Consider the following 13305-nt stretch of genomic DNA (forward strand, 5'->3'; position numbering starts at 1 on the left):
TTGACACCAAACCATTAAATTGAGCTCATGTGATTTAAGGGAAAAAAAAAAAGATAAGCTGCCTAAGGATGAGGTTAGAGTCCGAAGGAAAGGGAACAGCTGCTGAGGATCTGTTTGTTCCAAGAACCATCAATTCAGGGGACAAAGCAGACTTCTCTTTATCCTGAGTTTATCTGGTTTGGATATTGGCAACATTCTCTCTCTCAAATAAATAAAATCTTTAAAAAAAATACTATATTCTAAAAAAAAAAGTTGCAAAAGTCACAAAAACACAAAACCTGAGGTAAGATAAAATGTCTTATAGACACTGAATTCAGATGAACAGAACAGTATCAGGCTAAAAGCTGACAGAGAGTGGAGCCCTCTGAAAGCAGAAAGCAGGTCTTGGCCAATTTTTAAAATCCCTACCACCTGGTCATCCATCCAGTATGTGCTTCAAGCACTTGTTATGTGAAAGAAAACAGAAGGGATTTACCAGTACACATACATGCAGTTGCCAAAGAACTGCAGACTGGTGAGAGAACATTTAATAATCAATTTACTACAGAAGGAGTCCAGGATTATTAAGGGAGCAAGTAATTGAGGGGAAATAGTGGAAGAGGGGCACACTTTACCAGAAACCTCCTTTAGCTAGGATGGAATTCAGTTCCCAGCAGAAGACAAATCCACATATGAAGGCTCTGCACTAGCAGGGAGCAGCACCTCCATAGACCTGAAGCAGGTTAGGATGGCCAGAGCACAAGTGAGGTGAGAGAAAAGCTGAAGATGAACCAGAACCTGATTAGGCAGAGGTATGTAAACCATATTATGCTGGATTTTTGTTTGCTTTTATTAAGTATCCTAAAAACAGAAAGTTACTGAAGGATTTTAAATAGGGGAATGAAAAGACAAAAAATTTTTTTAAAGTATCTTTTGAACGCTACATCAAGAATGGTTGGAGGCAAACAGGTAGGTGTAGAGCAACAGTGGATGCAGGCAGACCCATTATAAGAGCACAGGTGAGAGCTCATGGCTGCTTGGATTGGATGGTACAGACACATTAGAAACACATTAGAAATATCTAGTGACCAGGATCTGGGGATTCAATGAGAGGGCTGAAGGAGGAGAATCAAAGACTGGGAAATTTTTGGCCTGAACACCTAAGAGATTGATGTGATGGTGCCTGTATTAAGATGAGTTTCATGGGTTCAACTGAAAACATTAAGATAGGTTTTCACTAAATGTTTAACTAAAAATACCATGGAAAATCAGAAAATGAAAGAGCATTGTTTTTTAAACTTAAGAAAAAACAGAATCATGTCATAATTTCAAAGTACATTCCTTGATCAACTAACTATAGCCTTCCCGTAATTTGTGTCTGAGCTTACTAAAAATTGCTGATATCAATTTAGATTGTCATTTTTCATTTTAAAAGTTTCCTACTGTCATGAGGACAAATACAAACACGACCTACAAAGCTTGGTCCCACACTCTTTGCCTTTTGGTTAACTTTGCCTTCTTTTAGTTCTTGGACTATGCTAGGCTACTCTTCTGCTTTTGGATCTTTCGACATCTTTTCCTTTGCTAAGAACACCTCTACTCCTAGCTAACATCTACTTGTTTTCTGAATTTCAATTCAGCCATTACTTCCACATGAGACTAGGCCCCCATTGTATGTTCTTATAGGAAATTATACTTTCTCTTCAGAGAATTTATGGTTTGTAATATTTATCTATGTCCCATGAAGGCGAGAAGATCTGCTTTGTTCTATCACTGAAATCCTAAACACATAGTATAGAACCTGTCACACTGCAGGCATTCCAACTTCTGTCGAACAACGAATGAATATGGTAGCAAGGCAAACTGAAGGCTGAATTAGACTTAATCCAAGTTCTGTTCTCCCCTGGCAATCTTACTTTAGGCTAGATGGAAAGCACTTTGTCATCTCTAAAACAGGATGAAACATAAACATAACCACTTTGTGTACAAGAACTACCAATGTAAAAGAAGTTTGGCAAGGGTTTTTTGTTTTTAGTAAGCTAAACACTACATAGCTGCATTTTGTTGAAGACAGATATTCCTCATAATCAGATTAAAGAACTAAATTAAAGCTGTGCAGTTAAATGCAGATCACCTGCAATTTAGTATTCACAAGTATATCCTGAACTATTTTCAAGATTTTAGCTCCTCTAAAATAGTTTTTCTTTTAAAGGCAATACTGCATAGGAAAATTTCTGGATTCTTGTTTTAAAGTGTTACTATTTTATTTTTTATTTTGTTGAATACACATTTGTTTCACTGGCAGTCCAGATAAACAAGAATATAAAGGAAATATTTAAATTTTTCTTTTGGTAGATGTCAAGATAAACTGTGCAGATTAAAATGCCTCAATTTAACCTGAAGAAATGGTTTTGAATCATACAAATTTTTAAGAAGAAAAATAAAGACTGTCCAAAGGGATTCTCCTAGCTTATAACACATTTCCAGAATAACTCTCAAAAAAAAATTCAAAAATACTCATTGACTACTTTAAAAATATGTCAATACCATATGGCTTTATGAAATAACTTCTAAAATTTATATTTTTTTATTTAAAAAGGATCCCAAGTTTTAAATAAACTGCTAGCAGTATCATTTTCCTCACTTAAAAGTGCATATCTCTGAGGGTAGGACATACATACTTTTTGAATAATGATTTTTACAAATTTATAACACACACAAAAAAAATCACTTAAAATATTTTTAAGAGGGAAAAGAGTTTTCACCAAAAGTCATCTTTAAATAGACTGCAGTAGATGACACTGGTCTTTTTTCTTTTTTTTTAATACCATCAGAATTCTCAAAGAGATGCTTTGGCAGTTTTAAGACGTATCATGGTCTCTACCAAGAGACACTGACATTAATGATGTCCGTGGAGATGGCAATTGCCTTGATGACTCAGTTTGAAAAGAGACATTACTGGGCTGATTCTCCAAATCGGAGGCAAAAGTACTCTCTTCTCTTACATCAAGAGTTTGTTCAACTGAAGCTGCCTGGGGTGGAATATTATCCATAGTTTTGTTGGCATTATTCAAGTTGTTATTAAGTGTGGTAATACTACACTCCTTGTCCAGGATGCCAAATTCATCTTCTATTGTAACTACCTCTTTAGCTTCAAATGGTTCCAAGGGAGGAGGCAAAAACTCATTTTGTAGAGAGTCCTGAGGACCACTATTGTCACATTCTGTATCCTCCTTTACTTCTGAATCCTTATCACTATCACTATCAATGGTAATTACAACTGGCGAACGTGAAAGATTGTCCCCATGGTGTTTCTTATGTTTCTTCTTGTGCTTCTTCTTTTTCTTTTTATGATGTCTAGTTGTATCAGTAGCTTTCCCTTCATAAACTATCTCTACACTGAGGCTCCGGGTCCTCCTTTTCTTCCTCTTGTGTTTTGTCTCTCTGTCTGATGATCGGCTGTCTGAGAAGCTGTCGCTCTCATTTTTGTGGTTGCCATCCAATTTTGATGAGGATTTTTGGTAATGACTTTCCTTTACTTTAGAAGCAAATTCACGAGAAGGTTGAGCCACTTCATTAGTACCCTCCAAATGCCGTGTCTTGTATTTTCGTTTCCCTCCGGGCTTTTCATTTCTTACCCAGTCAGGGCCTGTAGATGCAGTCTTTGATCTATTACTGGATAGGCTCCTTGATCTGTGCCTTTCATAGTAGTAATACTTTCTTTCGCTGTGATTATTTTTCTTCCTAGCATTTGTTCTTTCAGAAAAGGACTGAATTCTAAATTCTGGACTTGAAGATTGTCTGGAATAATGAGCTCTGGACAGAGTCCTCCTCCTGTAAGATGATTCATAGCCATCCCTGTCCTTGTTTCTACTATAGTAAGTATACTCCCACTTATATCTGCTTCCATAATTATTTCTTAAATAATAACGATCTCTATTTCTGCTCCGTGATCTTCTTTTACCATGATCACTGCTACGAGATCTTGATCTGCTGGTACTTTCACTACTGAGAGAGAGAGTTTGGCTTCTTCTTGACCAACTGCTATCTCTAGTTCTAGATCTCTTCTTGTCTCTTCTACCTCTAGGTCTGCTACTCTCCCTGCTTCTGGATCTTTTGCTTTTCATCCTTTTCTTTCCATGATGCTTTCTACGATTCTTCTGATCATGCCCACTTCTACTCTGGGAACGGGAATCTGAACTTCTTGATCTTCCCCTCCTCCTGTGTCTGCGGTTATATGGGGAATATACTCTGTCTCCTCTGATAGATGAGCTCAGGTCTCTGGGAGATGACAAGGACGAAGAATGTTTCTCTTCCTTTTTTGACTTGATTCTTTTACCAGAACCGCAATGACCTTTATTCATTTGCTCATCCTTTCCAAGGACAGAGCGTGGAGATGAACATCTACTAACATCACTATCATCAGAACTGTAAGACTGTTCTTGTGTCTTCACAGTCTCCATTTTCTCATAAGAGCCTAACTCCTCAGAATCAGAGGACAGTTCAACAAGTTCTGGGGTCCTCTCAGCTAGTGGTTTAACAAACCCAACAATGACACAATTATCTGAAGAAGAATCACTGTCATTATTTAGGTCTTCATTAGTTTGTACTCCTTGTATCTGAGATGTGGCTCTTCCTGTTCCAAGTTCTTCATCTGAACTATCAGAAGTATTTAAAAGGGAAGACATAGCAGCGTGCACCTGCTCTGAGCTTGAGTAAGATGGCCCTGGAGTTTCATCATCCCATGGTGCCTGACTAACAGTGGTTACATTGATATCCAACTCTTGGGTCTCAGCTTCATCAGGAGATATTGTTATGACTGAAGAATCAGAATGGCTACCTTCTTCATATGAAGGAGCAGGGCAATCATAATTAGCATGCTGGTCAAAAGCTGCCATGTTAAAAGGAGATCGAGCAAAACTGATAAATTCATGTATAAAATGCTCAGTCCGATTAAGGAGAAACGGTCTTAAGTCAGACACAAATTCCCGACTCTCCAAGTCATAGCGAGTAACATTACTCATGATGATGTGCTGGACGATATTCACTAAAGATCCATGAGCTCCAAAAAGAACTGTAAGTTCACGTTTTAACCAGGGGACTAATCTGTGAAGGCAAGCTGGATTTCTACGGAAAAATTCAGCTGAAATATCCCTGCAGCGACCACCATCTTCAATATTTCTAACACGGGCACCGGCACGGTACAGAGTTCGCCTAAAATTAATAATGTCCTGTTCTTGAATTTTCCGCAAAGATCTTTCATCTGCAGTAGTTGGCCTCCTAATTGCAATCTGTCTCATAAGTTGAGGAATTTCACCATTTCTAGGTCTTGTTGAAATGCCTAACCCTTCAAATAGTACTCCACTATCTGGTGGAGTTGTTGTTCTTCTATTCATGGTATTATTAGGTGAATAAACAGAAGCACTTCGATCCCTTGTCATAGTTGTACGATAGCGAAATCGTGGAACATCAGGGGTTGCAAAGGAACCATTATATGAAGGCCTTAGGACATACTCCTTGAAGTCATCTTCTGCCCTCACAGAATGGAAAATAGAATCAAAGGGCTGTTTACATAGTGGACATTCAGCTTTGTTTTTTGACCACTCCTGTACACAGCGAAAACAAAACTTATGTAAACAGCGATCTAAGTAAGACACGTTATCAAATCTATCCAAACATATAGGACACTTAGAATCAGGAGATGCATCAGCTGGTACTGTCTGTTGCAATTTGCTAGTACCAGCTTTAGGTGAAAAGTTGTCCATTTTAAATTCCTTAGCAGCTGATGCCATTATCTGTAAAAGGGAAAAAAATACATCAGTAACCGGATAAAAAAATAATAAATCTGAAAAAAAAAAAAGTGCAAATAATGACTGTGAAACATACTTTGGTGAAAATAGTTGAGTAGCTCATTATCCTTGTAATACGAAGGGGCAGTGTAGCACAGTAATACAGTACTTAAAACACAAACTCTAAAGTTAGATATTTCCTGGGTTTGAATCCTGGTTCTATACCAGCAGTGTGACTATGCACATCAGCAATAACAGAACCTGCATCACAGGGTTTATGAAGATATAAAAAGCCCTTAGAAAAGGTGCCTGGTACATAGTAAGCTCTCAAATATTCTGTAGCATTCTATTCTTTTAAAAGAGAATTTAATGGAGAAATATTTAACTGAAAATAACTGAGAAAAGAAAATCCACCAACTACCCATGTATCCACCACTCAGATTTAACAACTTAACATTTTCTCATGGTTATTCCAATTTTTTTTAAATGTCCTCCTATCCTTCTCTAGAAAACAAAAACCCAAAACACCACAGTCCTCAGCAGGTGTTATTTCTATGTATGGTTTTGATCTTTCATACATATACCCTGAAAAATATAGACTATTGACTTGTTTTATTTGTGGAAAGCACTGTATATGCACCTTTAAAAATAACTGTAGTGAGATAATTTGCGTACCAAAAAGTTCACCCGTTTAAACAAATTCTGTTTTAGTTTAGTTTAGTTAGTTTTTAGTGGAAGATTCTTTCACACACAAAAAAATTATCTTTTAGTGAAGACTAAATTAAATAATTGTAAAAGCATTCAAAGATAGTTCCTAACTCCTAGCAACTACTGTGTACATGTTAGCTGCTGTTATTATTACTATACTACTGTTACACTACCATATTCAATTCCTCACTGATTCCTTAACAGCATCCCTAAAAAGCCTTGCTTAGCTTTTTTATTTAAATCCAAAATCAGCCACAAAGTTTCTTGAAATAATGCTTCCAGGGCCCTTCCCTTATTTTTTCCTAAAAGGATTGCTAAGATGTTAACGATTAGTTTTGTTTTCTTTAAATTTATCAGTTTATGTTGACCCATAACTTTCAAAATAATTTGCCAGAGCTGAAATTTGGTGTGCATCACATTTGTGGCCTTATCTTATAAAATCACTCTTTAGCTGCATTCTATACTAATCACTGAGTATATATTAAGTATTTGCTTCTTCCTTTATGTTTCCTGGGCCTATTATTCATCTGTCTCCTCCTCTTCTATCACAGGAAGTTCCATCAGTGGTCAACTGCTATCAGGTTAGTCAAATAATAGAATTATAACTTTCTAAACGCTGGCCATACCGAACTCTAACAAAAACAAAATCCACAACAAAAATTCATGACTGTGAAATGTTAACTATTTCATCATGGTTTTCATATTAAACTTAGCTCATCTAGGGCATCCTAACTTTCTCAGAGACATAACTTAACTGGAAATCAGTTAATGCTGAACGAATGCTTCTTCAGGCATCCAAGTGTTTCTAGTCTTCCATTTTCTAGACTAGAAATACAGAAATCACCACTGTTCTTAAACAGCATATAATTATAAACTGCTTTTATTAATATACTGAACTATATACAATACTAATTGTTAATATATTTAAACCCTAATATTACATAAATTTCTCAGCATTTCCCCCTACTTCTAACACTTTTATTCTCCCTCTGATGGAAAAAAAAAAAAAGCCTAAAAATAAAAATTTTTAGGATCACAGTCTGTACATTAGGGGAAGGAAGAATGGAGAGGAAACTGGATAGGTTATCGGAGAACCTGGATTGAAGAAGAGGTTTCCCCTAAAACTAACTCTATAAACTGGAAACATCCAATTAGATCTAGATTTCAGTTTGCCCCTCTATATAATAAAGGAATTTTTAGACTTTTTCAAAAGACTGGTGAATTTAAAGTTAATACATTGTATCTCAATTTGTCTTGGAAATACAGAATTTTAGTGCTTACTGAACATTTCACATAAAAATTATAACCCTGAATGAACTTTATTAAAGGAAATTAGTAGGTAGTAAACTTGAAGTTCAAATAAAACAAAATCTCAACTAAGAATTTTTTTAAAAAAATGGAATCTTATGGGCACCTGAGTTCAGTTAAGCATCTGCCTTCGGCTCAGGTCATAATCCCATGGTCTTGGGATCGAGCCCTGCATCGAGCCTCACATCAGGTTCCCTGCTCAGCAAGGAGTCTGCTTCTCCCTCTCCCTCTGCTCGTGCACTACTCTTGCTCTCTCCCAAATAAATAAAATCTTAAAAAAAAAAAAAAGGAATCTTAGTCTTCCCTTCCCTAGTTTTATAAGCCTGTTAACCACTTTGACAGCACAGCATAAAGCTAAAGAATGATCAGTAATGTCATCCATAATAGATAAAAAGAATAGAGTTGTATTTCTCACAGTAGTATCTTTAGATATAAAGAATGGTATTCATCAGAAACATCAAACAACAGCAATGAATGTACATCATCAAATAAGAGATTTACTCCTTCAAAAGCATCACTAATGCTAAAATTAAAGCATTTGCTAATGGGGCATCAGGCTGGCTCAGTCAGTAGAGCTCGTGACTGACTCTTGATCTCAGGGTCATGAGTTCAAGCCCCACACTGGGTATGGAGATTACATTTTAAAAAAATTTGCTCAAATATTTGCTGAGATACAAATGAAGTAGCATTACCATATGACTCAAGAAATCAACACCTATCCAAAAGAAATGAAAAACTTGTCCCACATAAAAACTTACACGTGAATATTCACAGCAGCATTTGTTGTAAGAGCTCAAAAATGTAAACAATCCTAACAACTGATGAAAAGATAAATAAAATGTGGTATATCCATACAATGGAATATTACTGGGCAATAAAAAAGGATGAAACACTGATACATGCTACATTAAGGATGAAACTTTTCATTAGGCTAAATGGAAAAAAAAAAGTCACAAAGACCACATGTTATATGATGAAAATGTCTAGAATAGGCAAATCTAACACTGGAAACAGATTGGTGGTTGCTGGGAGAGGGAGAGGGATTACAAAGTTTATTTCTGGAATGAAGAAAATGTTCAATTATAGTTGCACAACTCTTTAAATATACTAAAACCCACTGGATTATATACTTTACACTGGTGAACTTTACAGATGGAATATAAATTATATCTCAACAAAGCTGTTTTAAAAATACAGATTAAGACATAAAATAAGAATGGCTAGGAGACAGATTAAGATTCGTAGGTTTATAAATTCTGGGTTTAGATAGTAGAGGTGGACCTGATGGTGGATTTAGTGCTCAGGTTCTAGAAGCCTGCAATAAAGGTTTCTCTATCTTAACACTCTAGGAATTGGGACTTTAAGTTAATTTCTCCATAGGCATAAAGATGAAATCAATTCTTCTGATCCTATTTCCTTAACCACCTCCCAAATTATAAATAAAGTTTACTCTATCTTTAAGATACAATGATTAAGCCAAACCTTCCCAAAATTTTCAAATCTACTGGCTTTAACAGAGATAAGAATCCTTCCCGTCACGTTTTGGGGGAATTTCAGATAATTAACGATCATACTTACCTAGGGAAAAGGATGAGAGGGAGTAAAGAATCAAGAGGCTGGAGTCTAAATTATAGACTGGACATTTAAAAATGGTGTTGATTACATACAGGGAAGTGACATTTATTCTAATGCAGAGCCAGGGTTGAAAATCAAAAACCACTTATCAATGGTCCGATCTGGAGGAAATCATTTAATTTCTCAAATTAAATTTTCTCAATTCTAAATTGGGTTAAGTACCAGTTCCCACCTGAAAAGGTGGTTGTGTGAAGGCATATAGTCTATGTAAATTCTTAGCACAGCGATTAGCATGCAGTAAGAATTTAATACTGTTTCCCCATGTTATCTGAAAATAAAGTTAATTTTAGTCCTTTCCATCACCTATAACTGATTATAAAGACCCAGAAAGTTGACAGCCTATAACAATTCTTTTAATGTTATTACTGTATTTAATATATCCAGGCAAAGTGGCTAAAAAGGGTTCGCAAGTAGATGAACTAGAATAAACTTCAAGTATTAAAAATAATCTGGGTCCTATCTCTCATGACCTTTGAGAACATTAAATTACTGCAATTTAATCACCAGTTCCTAAAGATCATACAGATCTTACAGGATCTATTAACCAGATCCTATAAATATTAATTCCAACTCCAACCATAAAAAGAACTGCTTGGGAGCCATTCCTTGCTAAAGCCACTCATTCCAGCTAAGCCTTGATTGTTTTTGGCTGACTACAGCTTTGAATTTCATTGACTTAAAACAAAATAAAACAAAAAGAACCCAACCCTCACCATTAACTTAAATGTCGGGTAACTCTTAATTTAACTTAATATTCTTGAAAATTACCTATCAAAAATTCTGTTCACTTTTGCTCTTAAAACACTGTTTGCTCCATCTCAGTACTGCCCCCTTCCAGTCTAGGAATCAGCAGCCCACGAGGAAAGCTGAACTGGATGGATGGAGAAACCACAGGCAAGTGAGCCCAGCCCACAACGAGTAACACAGCATAGACAACTCTAAGAGTCACGGTGATACTGGCTTCCTTGGGTCAAGAACGGCCACCGGCCAAGATCGCAGATAAGCCCCACGTGCATTACATAATCAGAACCAACTAAAACACTGCTACTCCCATTGGACAGGCAGACAGTGAGATTAGGGCACCTAACCTAACCTCTGGCACACCTCTGAGAGAGGCGATGCCACGAATGAGACACGAACGTTTTGTTTTATGGGTTTTTTTTTTTTTTTTTTCCTCCCAGAGACCAAGCTCTTTCCAGTACACCGCTACGCTCGTGCCCCTCGGGAAAGGTTCTAGGAAACGCAACCCTCCCCCGCCCACCCGCACAAATCCACAGGTGCGCCACCGGAGCCGCCGGCCCGCCCGCTGGGGGCCCCGCCCCGCCGAGGCCCAGACGGCCCCTGAGGCCCAGACCGCAGGTCCCAGGTCCCTGGGCCTTATTCCAGGCCGGGAGTGCCAGCCCACCCAGCCCTTCCGACCCCGGCGCCCCATTGTTCGGGATCTCACCCACCTCGGAGGATACCGGCGCAGTCCCGGCCGGGGCGCTTGTGCCAAGCTCCCGGCGGCCCAGAAAGCTAGGTCGGTGACGGCAGGATCCGCGAAGGCGTACCCGGCGACTTCTCCGCCGGCCTTCAGGAGCGGGAGCAGGCGGGGGCGCTTCACCCTCCTCGCGAGACAGCGGAGACCCTGGCGGCTGCTGCGACCCCTGTGACGTAAAGCGCTCATCACCAATGGCAGCTTGGGGGACGGCAGCAGAAAGCGAGACCCACTCCGCAGCCCCCCGCGCGTCAAAACACAACACCCGCGTGCGTAACGCATGCGCGGCAGAAGGCCGCCGGCACTGAGGGCGGAGCCTAGAGTGCTCGGCCAAGCCCGCCGCGCCCTTCCCCCACCGTCCCCTCCATTCCTGGAAGAAGAACTACGAGAGACCCTCTCGGGCACAAATCACTGCCATCACTATCATTCTTGTTACCAGTAGTTGCTGGGGGTTACAGGCGTAATACTTCATGTTCGCTCCTAAATTACGCGGAAAACACGATAACTAGGTTGGTCTCATTTAAACCTCACCAAACTCTGCGAGAAGTTACTAAAATTATCTTTAGTGTATGAAGAAATGAGTTATTTGAAGGTGAAGTGACCGCCTCCGGTTGCACAGCTAGCTCATAACACGGGGATTCGAATGGAATCCAAAGCCAGAGCCCAACCAGTGTCCTACCCAGTCTTCATAAAGAAATCTACTCCAGTCTAGGGATAAACAGGGATTACCTAAGAGAACAGGGCCTTAAAATCTTCCCAAGACAGACATTTTTCTCTCAAAGGAATACTTTTCCCCTTCCCCATTCCCCGGAATCTGGATTAAAAACCTCTTTAGGTGATATCTGAGATGTATAGTGACAACGTCTGAGCCTAAAGCAGCCCATTGCTCCACCCTACCCACAGGCCTCAGACGGGAGCGTCCCAAACATTCTACAGCTAAACTAGGTAGAAACCGCCCACGTACAAAATGCTGTCTCTGGCTTATTATCTGATACGTGCTACCGTTCTAAGCACATCATAAACGCTCAAAACACACTTGTTGATTGGCAGGTACATTAGGCCAAGTAATTCGTGCTACGTTATTTCTTCTTAGAAGTACCATTTACATCCACAAGCAACTGCGTTCTCAAAGACTTGTTTCTGGGAAGGGCTCAATTAACAGGCACTCCCACAACGATTCGTCGCTGTTATATAAAAGTGGGTGGTACCTGTTTAAGTCGATGACTATACGAACGTCTCTCTGTATTATGTGGAAACAAATGCGGGAGGAAACGTTAATCCCTCCAGCGTTAGAAGCCCGTGTAATATTTAAAATGAAGATTTTTTCAAATAAATTTTTAAATGCTTACGACGGTACATCTTGCGTGACTACCGCACTGCAACTGAAAGAAGACCGGATCGCAAGGCACGCCCATCTAAGTAGCAAAAAAGGTCGTTTTTAACATGTTTTCTCCTTTATCTCATCCCCTCTCTCCACCGCAAGCTAGGCCCCCGTATCACGTGAGCCCGCCCCCGGCTCCGGGCGGAAGAGGCCGGCCCGGCTGATGGGAAATGCTCCCGGAGGCAAGGGGCGGGCGCTTGTGCCCGGCTGAAAGATGGCTGCCGCCGCTCGGCAGCCGCCGCCCCGGAGGTTACTCTAGGGCCTGCAGTTTCCCTTCGTTACCGCGGGCCGCCGCCGCCAACTTACCATGAAGCCAGTGAGTCGCCGCACCCTGGATTGGATTTATTCAGTGGTAGGTCCCTGGTCTGGCGAGGCTCCACGGTGTCGACTCCGTAGGCCCGCAGGCGGAAGGCCCCCTATTTCTTCAGCGGCCAGAAACTCCAAAATCCATTCCTGTATTAAGGCTTTCACTCTCTCACCTCGACTCCGCCTCTTCCTGGAAGACACGCTCTTCCGCTTCTTACGTAAGGGCGGCTGGGAGTACTCGCCTCCGGAACCCCATTTATTCGAGTTTTTCACTGTAATTCCCACCTAAGCAACGTACGCGGCAGCCTGTTGGGGCGAGGGGAGGGAGGGAAGTATCACTTACAGTAATTTTTTTTTTTAATTTCCCCTCTTGCTTTTTTTTAGTTGCTCCTCTCAATCGTGTTGCTCTCCTGGGGATATGTCATCTATGCATCAACAGTGGCCGCACGACGACAGCTAAGCAAGGAATACCCAGACAGAAATCTCGGGGATGAATGAAAATTTGTAGTTTCTCTGGATTTAATTCTGTGCACACAGTTCTTTACCTGATGCTTATCTGGCACGTGTCTAGATTTAAAGTAAAATCCATTATGCAAAGTTTCTCAAATTTATTTTTGCAGTCCTTTATAATAGCTACTAATCTGCTAATTTTCACAGAGGTGTGTCTTCTACATTCTTATATAAAACAAATCAACCTAGATCTGACAACATGTGAGTACTGG

The 13305-nt window shown here is 39.7% G+C and overlaps 2 protein-coding genes across 3 annotated transcripts; one reads left to right on the forward strand and one right to left on the reverse strand.

Moving 5' to 3' along the window:
* Positions 1-2246: 2246 nt before the first annotated feature.
* On the reverse strand, positions 2247-12771 carry TOPORS (TOP1 binding arginine/serine rich protein, E3 ubiquitin ligase). 2 transcript variants are annotated; one of them, XM_028115139.2, is made up of 3 exons: positions 12584-12771; positions 10871-11065; positions 2247-5774 (listed from the first exon to the last, which is right to left on the reverse strand). In XM_028115139.2, exons 1-3 carry the CDS (start codon positions 12584-12586, stop codon positions 2841-2843), a joined length of 3132 nt encoding a protein of 1043 aa, XP_027970940.2. In that variant the 5' UTR covers positions 12587-12771; the 3' UTR covers positions 2247-2840. The 2 variants fall into 2 exon arrangements, with proteins under 2 accessions (XP_027970940.2, XP_027970939.2); XM_028115138.2 differs by lacking the exon at positions 12584-12771 and adding an exon at positions 12246-12321.
* TZMP1 (transition zone microprotein 1) lies at positions 12446-13190 on the forward strand. The gene is given in 3 exon segments (XM_028115143.2): positions 12446-12629; positions 12968-13063; positions 13065-13190. Coding segments are annotated over 3 exon segments (168 nt in total). The 5' UTR covers positions 12446-12584; the 3' UTR covers positions 13092-13190.
* The last annotated feature ends 115 nt before the right edge of the window (positions 13191-13305 follow it).

This window comes from Eumetopias jubatus, unplaced genomic scaffold (assembly GCF_037043125.1).
Source record: "Eumetopias jubatus isolate StellerSeaLion01/CBP00866 unplaced genomic scaffold, mEumJub1_p1.0 scaffold_15, whole genome shotgun sequence".
NCBI lineage: Eukaryota > Metazoa > Chordata > Mammalia > Carnivora > Otariidae > Eumetopias > Eumetopias jubatus.